A 20692-nucleotide genomic window follows, 5' to 3' on the forward strand; every position below is an offset into this window, starting at 1 on the left:
TGGAGTCACCATCACTGGAAGTATTCAAAAAACATGTAGACATGGCACTTCAGGACATGGTTTAGTGGGCATGGTGATGTTGGGTTGATGGTTGGACTTGATGATCTTAAAAGTCTTTTCCAACTTTAATAATTCTGTGATTCTGTGATGTATTTCAACTCTAGTAACATGTGAAAAGCAACCTACAAATCCTCTTATATAGCCCTCCCCAATAAATACCAAATCTTAAACTTCATTAAAAGAGAACTTCTGTAACAAATTATGTTGCTTCCCCCACCAAAAGCTGATGGGCAGAGTCAAGCAGTCATAAATACAGAAGGATCTGGAAGAATCTTGTTTAAGAATGATGGGACTCATTTTCTGCTTGCTTTTAGGAAGCTGTACTGGTGTTTTACACAGCTTTTTCAGAAGACAAAAACAGAAGAAACTATAACTAAACTTATAGTTACCCTCTTTCTTCCCCTTGAACAAAGAAGGAACAATTTACTGCTGCTCAGAAAAAGCAATGCTTTTACCCCATCCTTGTCAGTTCTGTTGACCAACACACTGGCTACAGAGGACATGGTCATGAGCCTCTTAACTCAGGGCTACCCAGTCCCTAAATCCATGTCCAAACACCCAGTCCTATGTACTGCCCCCACAACATGTAGTGACACCAGGCTAAAGGACTATCTAGCCACTAGGATTCAGATGTGAAAAGCAAGAGATTTATGAATCTAGACATCTAGAAGACAGCAAAATAAAGATCTATACTCCCATTTAAGTGTCAAGATCTCATTTCTGAATCTGTTACACAATGGGCTGCTTGTCAAAAACACACAAATGGACTTAAAACACACAGGACTTCATGCAATATCCCATGTCTTCCTGCAGTATATGCTGAAGAACTGCAGTATGTTGCCATCAGCTATGGATCCTCATCCCCACCCTATGCTTTTCTGTTAAACTACAAGAAACAAAATCTTTGGGTTTATAGAATCAAAACCACTGTTTTAAATTAAGAAGAAAAGTTTAACATTGTTAATTTTATTATTGATTTACTTCTAACTCAGATCCCGCTTAATTTGTACTGTTGGACAGTCTGAGCAACACTGATTCATAAAACTTATGAAGTTTCACCATGCAATATTTATTTAATATAGCACAGGTACAGAGGGCTCATCCAAATCCTCAAATGACTGCAACGTTTTTTCTTTCAAACAGAACCTGTAATGTGACAGTAGAGAAATGTATTTCTGAAACACATGAAACCTCCAGGGAATTTGTCAAGATTTTTCCATGTGGAACAGTCTCACTGAGATCCCTTCAACACTGCTTCAAAAATCTTTCTCATACAGCTTCACAAAAGAAAATAATAGCCTTTAGCACAGATTTTTGTTCAGCACCTACCTCACAAACAAACTTAAATACTAATTCCTGGGAGCAAGAGGATGACTGTAAAATGAGTTCCTAACATCTGAACAAACCAGTTTCTAAAAAACATGAAGATTTCAAAATGAACGTAGAAGATGTATACATACCTATAGCTGTCTTCACTTTCTGAATCCTGCTCTTCATCAGAATCTTTATATTTATCGGGATCTGGAAGAGTACTTGGATCAAACTCTTCTTCGCTTCCACTGTGCGCAAGAAAGGCCACTGTTTCCTCTTCGGCCTGCCAGGTGACAAATGCAGAGTTACAAGACAAGCAAACAAGTCCATGTTACTTGTCACAACCCCATTAACAGGGATGATGTAACCAAAACCATTGCCCTCAACCACAGTCAAAGGCCACTGCTATTATAGCTGGGGAAATGGAATCGTTTCTGTCATCATCAGTGTTCTCCTCCAAGGCTGTTTGTTAAAAGTTGAAGAAGTATTATTCAAAAAGGAAGCATAAGGATTTACATTCATGTTCTACCTTCCCAATATCGTCACCTTAAATCTACCAAATCTAAGAGAGATTTGGGCAGCAATTAATCAACAGTCATCTGAAAGCAAGTATTTAAGTAATATGAAGCTTTACTGTCTCTCAGAAACACACTGGCAAAGAGATATGAGCTTGTGGACACATTAATCACTGCTCTAAGGTATACTTCATGAAATATTCTGATTTAAGACTTGTCTGGATGTCCTTGCAGTGAAAAACGAAAATACTGCTTAAGCTGAACTAACTGCTCTAAGGGAGTTTCAGCCATCCACCACAAGTGACGCATGTTCTTCAGGCTTCCCCCCAGAGCCCCTCATTCCCTCCTCTCTGGGTATCAGCTTCCCTCGTCCCCACAGCAGGTCTGCTGGTGTTGGCATGTTTCCCCAGGGTGCAGAAATGCCTCACTAATTCCTTAACAAAGAGGGCACAGAAAATGCTGCTCCGTAGAAGTCTTCAATAATACGATAAAGCTGACTGCTTTTGCAGATATAGGTTCTTCTCTACGCAGTCCTGAACTGATGGCATCACTTCTATAAATTTTTGCTAGCAGGCATGATGAAAGCAGACGGACTGGAAGGAATATGCAATTGTATATGGACACAAAAATGCAAACAAAAAGCTTACAGGCATTTCTAAGCAATGTGAACCCTAGATCCACGCATATTTATGCTGAAAATCAAAAGCAAATGCAAAGAAACTATAATTAAAGACATCACTACCTTTTGTTTCTCTATCTAATCAACATGCACACATGCAACATGCAACAGCTGGGTTTCCAAAACAGTACTCATTTAAACAATCTTTCCTTCTACAAATAACTTCATATCATTAAGTATTTAAAGTTCATATTTGTTCCAATTTTTCACCATTTCCATCTATCACCAGGTTTTAAAAGAACTGTCCTTATGTGCACACACCTCACCACAATGAAAATAAATTTAAAAAACAAACAAAACCCATACTGAAGATCCCTTTTATATCTGCATATAGAGTGACTGAAAGGAAATGAGCTGCTGAAGGGTAAGATTAGTCACCACTGCAATAGTTCCTTATTGCTTGTGCAGTGACACTTCTGCAGCGCACTGAAAGTAAGCAAAAGAAAGGGATAAAAGCCAGATTTGCAATGAGAAGGCAGAAGAAAAAACATACTAAACACACATTTTGTTCTTGACTATTTTGAAATACTAGTAAAGGTAATTGTATAGCTAGGCATATAAAATTACGACAAGCATTGTCAGCCTCAACAGCACTGTAAATTGCCTAAGGTAACATAACCACTAACTGAAAAGCATGTTGATTACCAGGAACTTCAGGTGCTAGTTCACAACAAAGCTGGTTTTGGTATGGGTTTTTTTAAAGGTTTTTTTTTTTCTTTTCTTACAAAAAATGTCTTCTAGCTCACCTTTTAGTACAATATTACAGAGCACTACTAACTCAACAGAAAACTATTTTGAAGATCACCTTTTTGTTAATGGATTTCCATATTTGAAAAGCATTCTGAATTATAGTTTATTTCAGTTTCTTTTAACCATTAAGTATTTGCTCTTTACTTGTCCTTCCCATTGCATTTATTCTTTCAATACAACTGGCACATACCAATTACATATTTAAAAAGAAAAAAATTTAAAAAGAAGTACAATGCTGTTGTATGGAAGAAAGTATGTGAGACATTATGCAACCGAGTTCTGCAATACTAACATTTATTGACAGTCACCTTTTAAGACTTGGGCTGTTCATTCATATTCTCAGTTATCCCAGTAAAATTGAGATTGCATTGTTTCCTAAGTTTTGTCATTTATATATGCACACATAAAACAATTCCACATACACAGATCAAACCTATGTTTTTGTTACACATTCGTATTCATTTTTTCCAGCAGAAAATCTGCAGAGATGTGTTCAAGGTAATGCTTACCATCACAAAAAAAATAATTGGCAAAGATGCCTCTTTAATTCATCAGGAATCATCAGGTCATATTTCTTATGAGTATCACCTGTTAAATATTCATTAAAATATTCATAAGACCCTGAAACTATTAAGAACTTGAGCATGAACATTTATCATCCACAGCTGAACAATAGAAATTCATTATTTTTCCCTTCTTGCTTCAAATTTGTATCAGCCAGTCAGGAAGAAGAAATCTTGTGACTTAACTTCACATTACTCACCACAAGAGCTGGAGAAAAAAAAAGTCAAATCATAGCTCAAGATAACACTTGTAAAAATTCTTCAGATACAAACAGGATGCAATTTACAGACTCAGGATCAGATCCTTCCTAAGGCAATCACTATCAAAGAAGAGATTAACTGAAGAACAGATTTTGACCACCTGTAGTTTATGTCTAAGGTTAGTGACAATGTGCTTTGGAGAGTGTATTTATTACAAAGTTCAGCCATGAAAGGAAACCCATTCAGACAGCAAATCAGGCCGGTCAGGAAAACAGGATTCAGTAACACTCACCTTGCTATTTTCATTCTGCTCAGGGGTAACAAGCTCTCTCTTTTTTTTTATATCAGACAGATTGGCTCATGTATTTTGCAATCTAGTTCCACAGAAACTTGAAGGAAGACTTTCAGTTTGAACATGGCACTGAGATGAAAACATTTCTGCATTCACATAGTCTCCCTCTGATGGATAAGGAGATTCTTCTTATGCAAACTCAACATTTCAGAAAAATTCAGCAAAATTTCTGTGCTGGAGGTTTTGGAAACCTAGTTGCCTTCAACCCTTCACACTGTACCAAGTCAACAATGATCACCCTCTAACCTTACTGTAGGCATTTTGGAATCATGTGTCAGATGAGGCAAACAGGGCAGGTTTCTCTAGAGCTTTTGCCCTGCCACACGACAGAATACCTCAATTCAACTCATAGTTGTCTTTGTTACAAGATGTAATGACAACTTCTTCTCCGTGAAGAAGGCTAAATGGCTGGCGGAGCTCTGGTAAACATGTTAGCCTAAGAGGAGCTTAAAATGAAGAAATTGATGTACCTTTTTAAAACAGACACTCAAGGGACTCAGATGTTCGAAATAGCAGAATGATGTCTCATTTCTACCAGGCAGTAGGCACTCAGGTGTAAACTATCACCATGGGATAAGACGGGACAAAAAACATATCATGAAAACCTGCACATACATTAAAAAATGTCATATTTTCCAAGATTTAATTTATAGAATGTGTATTTATTATGGTATTTAATTTATATCCAATTTAATAGAGAGTTTTAAAACCCAATTAAATTGTCTGGAGTTGCAATTTTTATGTTCAACCCTTTAAGCAATTTATCAGTTCTTAGCAACAAGGATGAAGGGGGAGAAAGAATTTTTTTGCATTATCAGTTCTGTCCATAGTATTTTATAAAGCACAGTGGGGGAATATTTCTGATCACTAAAAACAAAAGCTTTAAGGTTTGTTCAGAAGTTCATCAGACCTGGGTCCATCAACAGCCATACAACATTCAGACTCTTTTGCACTATGCCACCCTTTAGCTTTTGCTAATAGTTTGGCCTCTCCCAATAGGTGGTGTTTGCAATTTCAATGCTAAGAAAAGGTAAGCTTTAAATATTGCTAGGAGGTTACCCTATAGAAGTGCACAACCTTTAAAAATGTAGCATATTACCACTTATATACAAGGATATTTTAAAATATAATCCCTTTTGTGATCGGACAGCATTCCAAATTTTATTTATTTTCTTCTTTTTGACAATTATTTTTCAGATAAAAATGGGAGTTGTTTCTGCATCATGTTCATGATGGAACACATTCACAGACAGAGAAGTTTTGTAGCATTTCCTTTAAAACATCTTACTCTGGATTCACCTGATTGCCTTGCAGGGTTTTTTTTTCCATAGCCTGTAATCCCAACCCACAACACTGTGTCCCCAGATGATGCATGGTTGCTCTGATATTTCATCATCTGCATTGCCCCAAAGGAATACAGCTATTCTGTCAGTTCACCAATAGAAATACAGCCTTTGATCTAGCTGGGGTGTTTGATCCAACAGTTGCTTTGAAGATCAAGACCAAAGTCTTACACGATACTGAAAACTGACTGGGAGCCAGTGGAGTGAACCAAATGCTGATCTGACATACAAACAGCTGCCTAATCCATGCCAAAATTGGACAACTACACTCCGTACCATCTAACAGTCATCAATAGCCTTCCTTCAAATATAAACACAGAAAGCATCATTTCCACTGAGGGAAGGCTCTTGCAAGCTTAGAAGGGAAAGGCCACCTTTTGACCACATTTCTAAGATGTGTGCAGTGGAGTTTAAGATTGACCTTCATGAATCTTCATGAATTACCAAGTAATGCGAGCTTTCTTCCTGTTTGTCGTCTACCCTTTGTCATTGGCATCAACTTTGAGCATTAACTCTAATAGGTAACATACATGTCCATTCCACAATTGCTTTTGCCACTCCTCCTAGGCTTGTTTCTTCTTATGGATAAGTAGGAAGTGATATACAAAAGGGTGGGAAGAGCAGAGAACAGGTTGCTGTTGCAGGACTTTCTGTTCTCATGGTCTGAAGCATACAGATGCATTCAAGGCACAGCACAGAAAGAAGATGATGTGGATGCAAACAGGGTCAACTATTTCAAAAGGACTGGCCAAATTCTATTGGTCTGGCCAGAAAGGCTGGTAACCAAAAATCGGAGAAACCAAGGTAGCAGGTCAGGCAGGCAGACATAGTCTTTGCACTAAGATGGTCTAACTGATCTTCAGGCTCTGGGAGGAGTTAGCCATAGTTCTTGGTTTTCACACCACTTTATAGAATATCGTTCTATATTCAGTAGAAAGGGCAGGTAACTCTTAGCATCATCTTCAGAGCGTTCACCCTTCCCAATCACTAGCAGTCACACCAAGGCTCAACTTCATCCAGTCATTCTTTATTTCTTCTTAAGCAATCTGACATCTTAAATAATACAATCAGCCTAGTTTAGCCAGCAGGATCTTGCTTTTACCAGTGGTCTCAAATAACGTACATGAATGTACTTAATTTCTTTCTCGGCATTCCTAAATGCCCCACATTTTACGGTCAGTGAACGGGTAAGCCTGTGTTCCATACTAGCACACACTGATGCGTATATACTGACATTCAAATCTTTGCTGTGTAACTATAGCAAAGCAATCTGTGCTGGAAATGGCTCCTGCCACAAGCACAGTTCAGAGCCACTGAAAACAGAAAAATCATAGAAATTTCCACACATTCTGGCTGGTTTATATTAGTAAAGCTTCTGTCATTTTCATAGTAGTAAGTGTATGTTTTATCTGCAGACTTGATCTCTACACAGGACTTACAGTCCGTACCAGAATTAACAGCAACATAATGAATGCATATAGAGAAAGATAATATAGTTTGGTAAATTTAGAATTACAAACCCATCTACCTCAAAATGAAATGCTGAGAACTTCTAAATCTACTCAAAGATCCTTTATTTTTAAAAAGTATTTGCTCTTACCTGCATTTGAATTATAGTGGGTATGTCTCACAACTAGACCTCATGCTTTTCATTTTTTTATTTGCTCTTATAAGACCCATGCAAGTAGTACGGGGGGGAAAAAACAATTGTGTTTTATTTGCTGTGCCTTATAAAAAGGTCTTGGAGAATTAAACATGCCAACAAACATGTCCAAAAGTCTAAGGCCCTCTCAAAAAACCAGAAAACCACAATGTAGAACACTGTTTTAAAACCTATGTTCTCCACACATAATCCTTGGAATGTCTCTTTACACTCCCTCTTTCTCTCCACTTTTAGGTTCACAGCAGTCCTGGCTGTCAGCTCAAATACTCCAAAGTAATTCTCCAAAGTAGTCTCTGCATTCAAACATTTCAACACATCAGTCTTCTCCAGGGAACCTCAGCATATATCCATAGAGAGGGTGCCTACACAAGAGAATTTTCTCTGTATCGCTTTCTGGCGCTTTTGAACAAGCCTGAAGGAACTGCATACTCTGCTGTGACGCAGCAGAGGTGTCCCACCTCCACCACTACTCACAGCACAGACTGGGAGCAGAAACCACTCTTTGCTTAGTGACTGGTGTATTTTTCAAGAATGAAGAGGTTAACGGCAGCACAGACATGAAATAATCAGAATGGAAACCTCATAAATCATGTAATTCTGTAAAATGTTTAGTTCTGTTCTTCTTCTTGAAACAACTGATTCGTATTCAGCACATGAGAAACAGCAACACTGGCATTATGCGCTTGTCCTATGACAAGACTTTCATGTTTTCACTGTACTGCTTAAGTCACGTACTCTAAAAGCTTCTACAAAATACTTATGTAAAATAGCACATTTACAGGGAGAAAAATATGAATCAAATTAATTCCTCCCAGTGAAAGTTATCTGAACCGCTACTGGTGCTTCTACATACAGAACTGAGAAAAAGAAACCCAGAAGTAGCATTGCTGCTCGTGGCACTAACTCAGTTGCTTGCTGTGAGAACAAGACCTTGTCTGCCTTCGTTCAGGATGTATTTAGCAGCAATAGATTCACATCCGTTCAAATATTCAAACAATTAACCAGAAAATCAGAAAGCACCTGACTGATGCTGAACACTTGCAGGGTTGTTGTCGAATCCACCCTCCGCAGCCGTTGTTGTCGAATCCACTTTCCCAAGCCATGAAATCCCTTTTTACAAAACTTTGCTTTGTTTTTTTTTTGTAAAACAAAGTTTTACAAAACTTTGCAAAACACAACTCCTGGTCCAAAGAGCCTACCTAAGGGTTATGTAGAAGACATGAGAGAACAGATGAACACAGCCTGGTGAAGGACAAGGAAGCAAGCTGCCTGGGAAGGATTATGAGCAACGGGCATGACACAGCAAGGAGAACTGCCCTCTCATATTTCCACAGGCATTGCTGCAATGGGGATCCTGGATGAAGAAACTGAAAAAGCTTCTGAGGTAGACTGGCAGCCATCCACCAGCAGTTTTTATTAAGCGTGAGGAAAAGCTGAGGCCAAAACAAAAGTCAAGGTGGTGTTTGAAAAATAAGCAAGCAGGCAATAACCAGTGAGAACTAAGCTCTTAAGCAATTGATAGATGAGAATCTATGAAAGCTGCTGAAAGTTCAGGGCCTGTGGAGACATATGAAGAGAGGTAACTTTGCAGCAGCATTTGGAATCTAATGGAGCAAAATGGCATTCATAAAGGCAGGTGCAGAAGACACTGCAGAAACCAAGACAGAAAATCACAATATCCTTTAATAACAAATTTCTCTACATGAACGAATAGGAAAGGCATGTCTTAGAAATGCCAAGTAGAAAGTTCTATGAGGCAGGATCTTCTAGATCAACTAATTGAAAGAAACACAATTTTTCAGGTCTAAAATAACATAAAGCAACTTCAAAACAAACCAAAAACCCCCAAATTAAGAGTAATTGCTGAAAGTTCATGTTGCTCAGGGAATTGAGATAAAATGTAACATCATGTGTGCAATAGGCCTGGGTAACGTTAGTTCAGGGGAAAGCTACAGCAGGGTTCCCTTCAGGAAAGACAGAGCATGTTATTTGTCATCTGTGGAAAATGAAGGGACAAAAGAAGGATTAAGAAGGATTTAGATAAGCACCAAAAAGTGACCATGGCAATACTAAGGCACAGGCTAAAGTGAGAGATAGTGGTGATACTCACAGTGACCGTAAAAGAAGATAGCAAAGAAGGTTGATGTTTTTTCTTGAGAATTGCCTAACCCATGAACCGTCAAATTCAGATTTTAATTTGGACAGAAAGGTAGAGCTGGAATAGAGAGACTGAGGTAAGACTCATTAGTACACACATGAATTTGTATTCATGGACAGGAATCCTTCACAGATAAGACAGAGAAAAAAGCAAAAGGCAGAGCTGTGCAAAACGTCATAGAAGGATATTGAAGACTATGAGATTCCTGAAATTATGAACATTATTAACATCAGAGCTCTCAGAGGAAAGGAGCTGTGTAAGAGGGAAATCAGAGAACAGTTGCTAAAGAACAGGATGACGAGTAGAACTGAAACGTATCTACATGTGCAAACGAATAGGAGGGCATGAAGAAATGTGGCAGCTTGAAAAGTATGAAAGGCCAGCGTGGAAGTGGGAATCAAAAATGAACAGAGAAGAACCATACGGCAAAGGTGAGAGGGCCAAAGACAGAATGACTATCGAGAGAAGATCTGATGGGGGTGACAGAGTGATGACTAAAGCTGTTTTAAAAATGAGGAAGAGTAGTAAAGGGGAAGAGTAAGAAGGCATGAGAACAGCACCGGAGCTGACTGAGAAGGAGGTAGGAAAACAGTGAAGAGGGAGAAGAGCTAGCAGAAGCTATAGAGGAATTAAATCAACAACAGCAAACAGAACTAGGAAACGTGTGGCTAAACACCCGAAGGCACCTCTTCACGTCGCAAGTGACAAAGCCATGAATGTTTTGCCAAGACTACAGAAGGTGTTAAGAGTTTACATGGGCTCAAGAAGTAGGTAGGTAGGTAACAGTAATAAAAATCCATCAAGGAATAGTAACTGCAGCAGTGCTGTGCCTTTGCTCCTGAAAGTCCTGGAACTGCGGATCTCTTCAGCCAGGGATTGTAGTAAGATCACAGTTTGAAAAATACTCTGCAGGTACGACTGCAGATTTTCTTGCTAACCAGATAGAAAGAACTGCCAGAGCTGACAGGCAGAAGGGAAGAAGGTCGCCCTCATTTCAGTATGTAGCCATTTATGGAAGCAATTTTTTTGCCACTGCTATGCTGTTTTCAATCAAGTCTTTTAGGGCTTCTTGTACAAACATCAGTCTATTAAATGAATCTGGCAAAGATGACTATCATGTCATTCTCAGCACAAGAACAAAAAGTTTGAAACAATGCAGTGAGGGGAAAAGTTGAGACAACTTTCTATCAAAAGCCTAAGCCTGTTCCTAATCACATTTATTAAACATATCAGTGGCGATCATATGCAATGGCTCACTGAGGAACCCACACTGTACTACCTCAAACAGTCTTTGGGTTTTGTACGGCTGCCAAAATGTTTTACCTTATTTCCAGTGACTGAGTAACAACTTTTGGTTTTAGTAATTGAAATACAAGTGGTATACAAATACTAGGTGTAGAAGATCTGGCACTCATCTGTAGGTATCATTTACATATTATAGATTTCTAACTGACTTCTTGCTACTCCCCGAAAGTCCATACTTGCAACGAATTAGTCTCAAATGTGCTATAAGCATTGAAGGCACCTTTACAAATTTTAACCTAGGAAATTGCAACTTCTAGCTAAGGACATATTATACCTTATAGCTGTTCATTCGCTTGCTGTTCATTTCAACAGCATCTGAAAAATCTTTATACAGCATAAATAATGTATCATATCCGTAACAACAGGATACAGTACACTGTATGATTGATTACCTTGGCATTTAGCTCTTGTGGGAATAGCTTTTGTGAAACACGGCTCTATTGGACTCCCAGAAAATTACATTTTGGTAAAACTGTCTGAACGATCAAACTTCAGTATGGCTGGACATAATGTTATTAACATTGCACAGGCAGGTACAAACTTGAACTTTTCATACTGTACCAAAACAATGCTGTATTAGATATGTTTCTCGAGGAATCCGAGATAATAAAGTCAGGGTGGATCAGTTTAAGTCAGTGCTTTAAATCACTAATTACAATGCTTATTAAAATCAGCAAACTTTTAATTCACACAGTGGTGGTTGTGATTTAACCCGGCAGTGGTTTACACAAGTAACCATTGCTACTTTTGTTTTTATTTCAGTATTCTGAAGCATGGTTGTTTTACACTGGACTTCACACAAAATTTGGTACTATTTCATGCTAACTATTTTAAATCCCAATTTTTCCTTTTCCATTTCTGTTTTCCATAATGACATTAGCAAATGATAAAAGAGCCATCACTTATTTGCCAAGTGATTACTATTCATTTTTCATCACAGTTACTGTCAAGTTGACTCTTATTCCATCTGAAATTGAAACAAATTTCAAGCAGATTTTTAATTATTTTCTGAAAATATATATCTTATGTATATTGTTTGAAAATTAATAGTTTAAGTAGAACCATCTTAAATACAGCAGATACACGGAAGAATAATAAAGTTCATCCAAGCAGGTGCTGTATTGTACATTTAACAGTTATGAAGGCATACATTCTCTGTTGCTAACAAAATTTAATACTTCTGAGCACCCTATCGTATAAGATTTTGGTATGGCTAACAGTCTCAAACCTAATTTATATGCACAGCCTGAAAGCAGACAATAAGAATAAACAAACATATCCAGTTCCTCAAATCCTAATATATTTTTCAACATTTAACTGCACACTGAATTGAACTTATCAAATACATCTAAATGAAGAAAATATTATTTCAGAACCAGGAAAGGATACAATTTGTTATGAAAACACAGTTAACTTTCCCAGTTAATGATTGTTCTCTAAATCACATCACTATCTGAAACTTTATTAGCAACTTTATTCCTTGAATTGTTTATTTTTAGGTTATTCTAGTTCATGTTTTAATAGATCATTCCTTAATACCTTAATTTTACCTACCATTTTTAAGTTCTTGAAAAGAATGTATCTAACAAATGAAAATACGTATTTAAATAACTGTTTTGGTATTTTTAATGAACTGTTGATTTTTAGCTATGATGTTCTTAATAATTATAAGATGGTTCCCCCCCTGCTCCTTTCCCCCAAATACTTGCAGCATACGTACAAAGTATCAAGGAAAGGGAGAACAACAAGGATAAATGTTAATCTCATTTATTTAAAAATAAATCATAGCATACTTAGAAAAGTAATTTTAGCCTAACTTTACTGCTCATTATGAACTCCAGTGTACACAGCTCATTTGCTCTACTGACATTTTGGCTTTACACAATCTGCTTGCAATTATGATTTGCCATACCTTAGTAAATACCGGGAACAGAAATAGCAAACTGAAAACAGGATCTAGTGATCTGAGTGTAGACATATTGCCAGTTTTCATTAATTTGCTGACCACAACGAATATAAAGGAATAAGCTTTTATTACCCTAATAGACCTCCACCAGCAATAGCACTTAGTACAGCTCCATGACATGCTTTCTCTATAGGTCACATTCATGAAAAGCACTATCTTCACTACAAATAAAAATAAACAGACCAAATAAAACATAAGCTTGACACTATGTAATATTCATGAGTTAAAACAGTGTTATCCTGTAAAGTTTAGGCTCTAACTCTGCATTATATCATCATCCTCCAGAACCTTTGCTTTTTTTAAATTAACAAAATTAATTCATTCCTGATTTCAGATTTGCTGCAAGAAGCTCAAAAACATGAACTAGTTGAACTGCTGTAACAACCACTTCTTGAGCCTGACAGCAACTGGATGACTGGTTACTCTCACTACACTGATGATTTCAATACCCACAGACAAAACACTGTTAAGTGCTCTCTGACAGAGTAAAAACCCAGTGAAACAGCCACGTTCCAAAAACTACATGTCTCGCCTTCCTAGCTGGGACATCTCCAACCCTGGCACAGAAGCCTCTCTGACACACACTGAAGTGCAGCTGTGTCAAGAAAAAACATAAAGACTTGCAGAAAAACAGGGCTGGTGGCCACTGACTCCATCCATCCCTCTCCCCAGAGAATAGGGTACAGTTCCATCATTCCCACCTTTGGTTTTGAAGCCTTCAGAAACAAGGAGCCCAGTCTCCTCACAAACTTACTCCAGTGAGTATACTCACTCTCCAGTGAGATAATCTCACCAATGGAACATAATTCTAGAGTCTATACTGAATCTCCCTGCCAGAAACCTGCTACTCTTATGCACTGGTCTGAGAACAGATTGCTCATTTACTTTTCAAGTATTTGACCTATTTCTTTAATTTCTCTCCTCTAGATCACATAAAAAAAACGTACAAGCTCACCAGCCTGTATACAGGTTTGAAGAACATTTTTTTGACCTTCTGAAAACTGAGGTGCAGAGCTGTTGCTTGTCCTGCTCCAGGACAAAAGGACTCCACAAGCCTACTTTCTGAATGGATCACCAGTTAAGAAAACAAACACATCTCCCAGTTGGTTTGGCTTCCAATCAGCAGATGGACTGACTGATCAGTCCGACAAGTACTCACGTTCATAGGATCATATTAAGGTTGGAAAGGACCTCTAAGGTCACCAAGTCCAACCATCAACCCAACACCATCACGCCCCCAAACTCCACATCCACGTGTTTTTTGAACACTTCAGTGATGGTGACTCCATCACTTCCCTGGGCAGCCTGTTCCAATGTTTGCTCACTCTCTCAGTAAAGAAATTTTTCCTAATATCCAGTCTAAACCTCCCCTGGCGCAACTTGAGGCCATTTCCTCTCATCCTATCACTAGTTCCTTGGGAGAAGAGACCAACATCCGCTCCACTTCATGTCTGAGGAAAAATGTAGCAACTGGAGAAGGAGAGAGAGAAGCAAAGTGTGCCAGCAGAGTGTGGGAGAGAAGAACTGCTGCCAAGTGGGGTGTCATCAGAGGTCCATGTCAGCCACCCACTTCAGCTGGGCTCCCCTGCTGACCCTGGTCCACCCCACTCCAGTCTTCATGGAGCACTGAGAGCCTTGACACAGGATAGTATATATAACACAAATAATGGAGGAAGCGCCACATTATTTGTTTTCACACTGAACAAGTTCAAATCATACAGTTTTATCGTTAAAAAAAACCTTCACAGCCAGTTCGGTTTCTGTGACACACACTCAAATTTGCAAACTGTGAGCAGTCCTAGGATCTAGGCTACCACAGGGTCCTGGTGGCCTTGGCTGCATCCCACCACTGGAACACCCAACTCCCAGGCACAGGCCTCAGCGTGCTAAGCTACGCACCCCAGCAAGCGACCGAAGCAGCACAGACGCCTTTTACTGCGTCTCTGAGGTCCCCACAGGATTCCAACGATAATCTACCCAGTGCATCAGACTGGAGGATGACACTCCAACCCATAACTTCTGTTTTTAATGCAGATCACCGCTTCTTCAGAAAAACAAACAAGCCAACCCAACCAAACTCAAATTGATATAAGTGTTTTACCGTCGGCAGAAATAAACATGTAAAAATCTTTCCTAAACTGCTGAAGGGACATACAGGGTTTCCTGTGGTCATCTTGGTACCTCCTAGAAACCCTTCCTCAAGATATATTTGGGTCTGAGAACCTACAAAGTCACATAAAGGATCAATTAGAAGTCATTGGTGTTTACCGTTTCAATCTCAACAAAAATCCAAAACCAGCAACCAAAACATATCCCATACATAAAATTATATTCAACTGCCACTTTCTCCACTACCTGCCATGTAATGACTTAGATTTACAGAATTCTTCAATTTTTGACCTAATACTTAAAATGACAGATGAAAACCAATCCTTTTTTTCCTTTTCAATTAGAAAGCTTTTTCATCTGTTAGGTTGAACAGAGACAAAGAAACAAACAAAAAGAACTGCAACTTTGACACAATGTTAAATATTATTATAATTTTAGAGACATAGCATATTTCTCTATCTGAGAAATGGTGGACACTAAGCGCCTGGTCCTCTTTACAAAAGTCACGTATCTTTGCACGGGGAATATTTTATCTTGAAAATAATATTTTTGCTTTCTTCAGGACTACTGTTCTTTGCAACAGGATTTTAGCTTTATGAACTAACTAAAATGATTTCTGCTGCAGTAAAGCCACCTGATTATAAAATTAAATTCCGATTTGATTTCACCCACAAACATATCTCCTCACGAATGTAACTTAAATGTGTTATGCTTCCTTTTTAAGTTCTTGCACTTTCACAAAATGTTGAGGATAAAATTTAATGACCTATTGAAAATAAATAAATATTTTTTACATCGCACTCTACTTGGCATACAATATTGGCACTGAGAACATTTGCTAGAGGTACTGTTAAGTGAAAATCCTTGTTACATTATGCATGACTTCCCAAAGCACCGCATACATAATATCCATCATGAAATTCAGAATATATAACTAAATTTAGAAAGAGGTATATTCAAAACTGTGATCAGCATTCTGACATCTCCAGTTATGAGTTTTAATTAAACTTGCTTTTTGTATTAAGTCTATTTTTATTAAACAGGCACAGAATCATGTTTTATACATTATGCGTAACTAAAAAGAGATAAAAAGTTTTTTGTAAATGCCTTTTCTTAAAGGGACTTCATAATTTGAGTCACTGTTCCATAACTCCTCTTCACAGTTTGTGATGAAGAGGCATCACTGATGAACTTAATCTACCTCTTTGAGGGCTTCGGCCACCTCGGTGGCAATCCGTTTCCGCTCCCCAAATACTACTTCCTGTGACGACAGGCTGATAAATGAGATCGTTGGGTGATACAGGGCATGAATACCACATGCACGAATCTTGCACGCAGACACACGTTAGAAGCGGTTGTATCTTTGCTAGACAGGAGAAGCTGGCAATACCTGTTAAATCCAGGGCAGCCTTGTGAACCCAAAGGACTGCTCACCCAACAAACAGCAGCAGCAAATTTATCAAGTGTTGTCCCTCTAAATACTCCACTTGCAAAATGAAGTTTCAAATTAGTCTCCAGCAAGAAATGAAACTGCAATAACTAGCAAACCAAATTACTAAAACCAAAATGTACTTCTCAAAAAAGGGAAGCCCAGCTTAAAGGAATCGCTAATTTGAGTTTCAGGAAACCTATGAGAGAATGGTATACTGACAGCGTGACACAAAAGAGGGGTGGTTTTGTGGTTGATTTTGGTTTGGGTTTTTTTGTTTTTCCCATTACGATGCTTTTTTTCAAAGGTTACTCTTTCTACATTTGCCGAGAAATATTTTTTATTAATAGAGCCTAGCGCTATAGCATTCGTCTTTTGACCTGGATAAATACCATTTCAGAACGGTCCAAACAGAAATTCCTTGGAATCAGCACATTTATATTTACAAATTCTAGTAAGTAGAAGCTGAAAGAATCTCTCTCTTGGAAAAATGCCTTTATTGAAAGAGCAGAAAGTTATTTTCCCACTGGAGAGAAACCTACTTGGTATCCAAGAGAAGAAACTAACAACTTCTAATTTATCTGAGCACCTTCTGATTTAGCTGAGCAACTTCACTCCATTTCCTGGGAATTGGGCAGCTAGAATACAGCACTTGCTAAAGTTTCAGTACTAATTCAGCAAAAATTGTGCTTTAAGCTGCCTTTTTTTAAATCTCTTAAGTAATCTGTACTATGAGAAAATTCAGATTTTACAGGTGTATTTCCTCTCATTTTCAGACTGGTAGGTAGCCAACGGTTGGGCATGGCCATGTGCTGGTACAAAGAATTTCCAACACATTCTGTGTGTACTGAGTTGTGCAAGCAAGCATCCTGCACAGATGACAGTCGCAGACAAACAAAATACACAACACTTATTACAAGTTTCCATGAAGTCAAGATTTTCTGCACAAAATACCAAGAAAAGACTCATCTTTCAGGTTATTTCTTGACTATATCATTCCTATAACAAACAGATTGTATGCACATGCTGATGAAATGCTGCATATATGTAAACAGCACAAATAAAAGGAGGCAAAATGTTTTAAACATGTGTGTGGATAAACTGAGAACTACCATCAAAAAATTAGCATAAGGAAAAATTAAAATATTGGAAAGCAATTTGGGTTCTGGCTTTGCTGTTTTGTGCTTCATTGCTAAAATGTTGTTAAATTCATTTTATTGCAGGCATGCAGTGTACCGCATTTTCAAGATCAATCCATTTCATTTTGCAAATGTGAGACAACTAGAATTTCAATCTAGAATTTTCCTGGAGAGAATTTTGGACAACCAGTTTGTCAGATTTGTCCTTAACTTTATTTTCCTATTCCTCCTCACCTTTTCAATCCACTCAGTGCATTTGATATGGCTTGCATAATGCACGCTGCAGTCACTTTCATTTTGTTAAAGAACACTTATTTGGAAATTAAGATGCACCAAATTATATTGCATAGCATTTGGAAAGAATGAGAAGTGAACTACAATAAAACTCCTGCACGCTAAATAGAGCCACTGACTGCAAGACATACAAGAACTACTGTGCCAAAACATTCCTGCTGCTGCTCCACTGACACCTCTGAATTTGAACAAATGTGGCTCATTAAGCTGAGGCACAATAAAGACAAAACTGAAACGGAGATTTTCCAAAGTGCTCTACTTGCACGTACTGTATTTATGAATTTTATTTTCTTTCCAATATAGGTAGAATGGCAAGAACCAATATATTGAATATGCTGTAATAAGTCTGAAGAGGTTTCAGCTGATCAGTCTTCAGTCTCTGGTTTCTTCAAAAGAAGCAAAAGAGTTAAACAAAAGGCCTAAACAGAATAATTCTACAGATGGCTAAAACTGGCATTTTAGAGGAAAAAATAAGAGACATCGTGGCACATTTGTACAAAATGTAGTTGAGACCAGTTAATTCTGGAACCTTTCCAACACTGAGGGGATGCTGACCTTTTTTTAACTGAATGGTGATTTGAGTGCAGCAATAGCGTTACCCTGTGTGAATGTTCAACTACCTGTATCTTACTAATATTGTGATTTAAATATATATATTTACAATACAGTTAATAAAGAAGAATATTATATCTGCATTTTTCAGTAGGTCATACACATTTTTGACGGAGACCTAATGCTCATTATTCTTCTCACTTTTACAAACAAAGCATTAAACAGGAATTGCTCAATGCAGGTACGCACACACAGACGGGGATTCCTAAGAATAATATCAAGCATTGGAGAGAGAGGGTCGAGTGAGGTTCACACTGTTTCAAAAATCATGGCCTGTGAACAGCATACTAGTCCCTCACAGATGCAATACGGAAGCCTGATGATCCCTCCTCCTCTGCACACTGACGAGAGGAATTTTCCAGATGTTAAAGAAAAATAATTGGCTAACAAAGAGTGAGCTGCACATATACTGAGCCTTTTCATGCTTTTGTAGTATAATGAATGTTTCGCTAACCTCTGCAAAATTATCATTTCTAATTTGTTTGTCCATTTAATAAAAATAGTGCATGTTGGTATATAACATTTTCAAGATTTCCTTATTGCTTTTAATTACATGTTCTATTATTCTTTTTATTTCAACTCATTTCTGTTTAGTCTGTTAGTAAGAGCAGTGATTTACTCTGTCATATATCAGGTATTTAGAGAACATTTGCATAGCTGCACCAATCAGATGTTTTCCTATAGTCAGGAATTTCTAATATTTAATGCAAGTATACAAAAAAAAGCCAGCAGGCTACAGCGGAAGGGCTGAAAGACTGATTATGTCAATGAATTCACACATAAGAAACAAAACTAAGTTTATTATGCACTCTAATTTAAATCAGGCATGCTTATTTCTCCAGGAGTACTTCCAACCAGAGGTAAATATGATTTTCAACAAATTATCTTTTCATAGGAAGTTTCACCCTATTTGAAGCTGCCCAGAACCACAGCAAGATGGGCTCCCCTATGGTCTGATGCAGAAAAATACGCAATCACTTCAGTCACCCTCAGTAAATAGATGAGCTTTCTTCACACTACTGCACTGTCTAGCACTCCTATGGAGATGGTCAGCAGCAATTTTACACCAGAAGATTAGTTCAATATCTACCAACTCATTCTTAATTAAATGAACTGACATCTCTCCATCAGTAATCAACATTCAGGAGATGAGTTACGAGAAAAAGCAGCCAACTTCCAGTTAGGATTGGCTCAGAGGAAACAAGTGGATCTGCTTTAATCTGCTCTACGTGAAAGCATAAAATGCAGTCATGTGTTCCAAAATACGATGGTCATGTGCCCATGTTCTCCTAGATCATGTTAATCCTGATTGCATACATCCAAATGCTGTTAGCTTGTTACAACAGTAGCTTCTTGCAGCATTTTGGGATCTCAGAGATATTTTACAGTGCTAAAACGGGCAGATCAACAATCAGATGTTACACAGAGTTGATCAAATTTCCAATCTAAACAACCTCTAACACCTAGTCAAGACAAAGCACCCGTATTTTAGTGTGTGTCACACTGACTGGGTTACAGCTCAGAGAGAAGCCTAGAATTTAACTCTGTTTGCTCTGTGCCTATTCAAGTAGTGTTGTTTTGCCTGTAAATTTTAAAAAATTCGTTCTTTGTAATGCCCTAACTTTAATCCTAGCTTAGATGATGCTCAAAGAAGACTAGGCTCAATTGTTCTTAGCTAATTATCTGAATAAATATAGGCTTTTAATATAAATCCTGATTACAAATGTTAATCAGTAGAACATGCAGTTATTCACAGTTACTTAAAAAATACTCTCAGGCATCCTTTTTCAAGTTTAGCGTTTATTTTCCTTAACAATTAGGCCAGTTCCATAAAACAAAGGTGCCACTTTAACGCAAACAATATCTGCACTGACTTGTTTAAAGAAAACAATTAGCTACTTTCCTAGAATCATAGAATCTTTGGGTAGGAAGGGACCTTTAAAGGTCATCTAGTCCAACCCCCCTGCAGTAAGCAGGGACATCTTCAACTGGAGCAGGTAGCTCAGAGCCCAGTCCAACCTGACCTGGAATTTTTCCAGGGATGGGGCATCTACCACCTCTCTGGGCAACTTGTGCCAGTGCCTCACCACCCTCAGTGTGAAAAATGTCTTCCTTATATCTAGTTGAACAAGTTTTCCCCCTACAAAGTCCACTATCTCACCCAAGATGTAGCTACATGAATCAGTTGATGTATTATTTCATTTATAATGTTGCAATACTTAAAGACATACGTGATAGAGACA

At 37.9% G+C, this 20692-nt stretch overlaps 1 protein-coding gene across 1 annotated transcript in view; it reads right to left on the reverse strand.

Annotated features, from left to right (window-relative positions):
• The window catches only part of DDX10 (DEAD-box helicase 10), a gene marked incomplete at both ends in the record, with an annotated part of 201187 nt that overhangs the window by 11019 nt on the left and 169476 nt on the right, over positions 1-20692 (reverse strand). The window contains one exon of the mRNA XM_082001371.1: positions 1521-1654. Coding sequence (XP_081857497.1) covers positions 1521-1654 — 134 coding nt within the window. The remainder of the gene's footprint in view (positions 1-1520; positions 1655-20692) is intronic.

This window comes from Phaethon aethereus (assembly GCF_964289735.1).
Source record: "Phaethon aethereus genome assembly, chromosome: 1".
In the NCBI taxonomy this organism is placed as follows: domain Eukaryota; kingdom Metazoa; phylum Chordata; class Aves; order Phaethontiformes; family Phaethontidae; genus Phaethon; species Phaethon aethereus.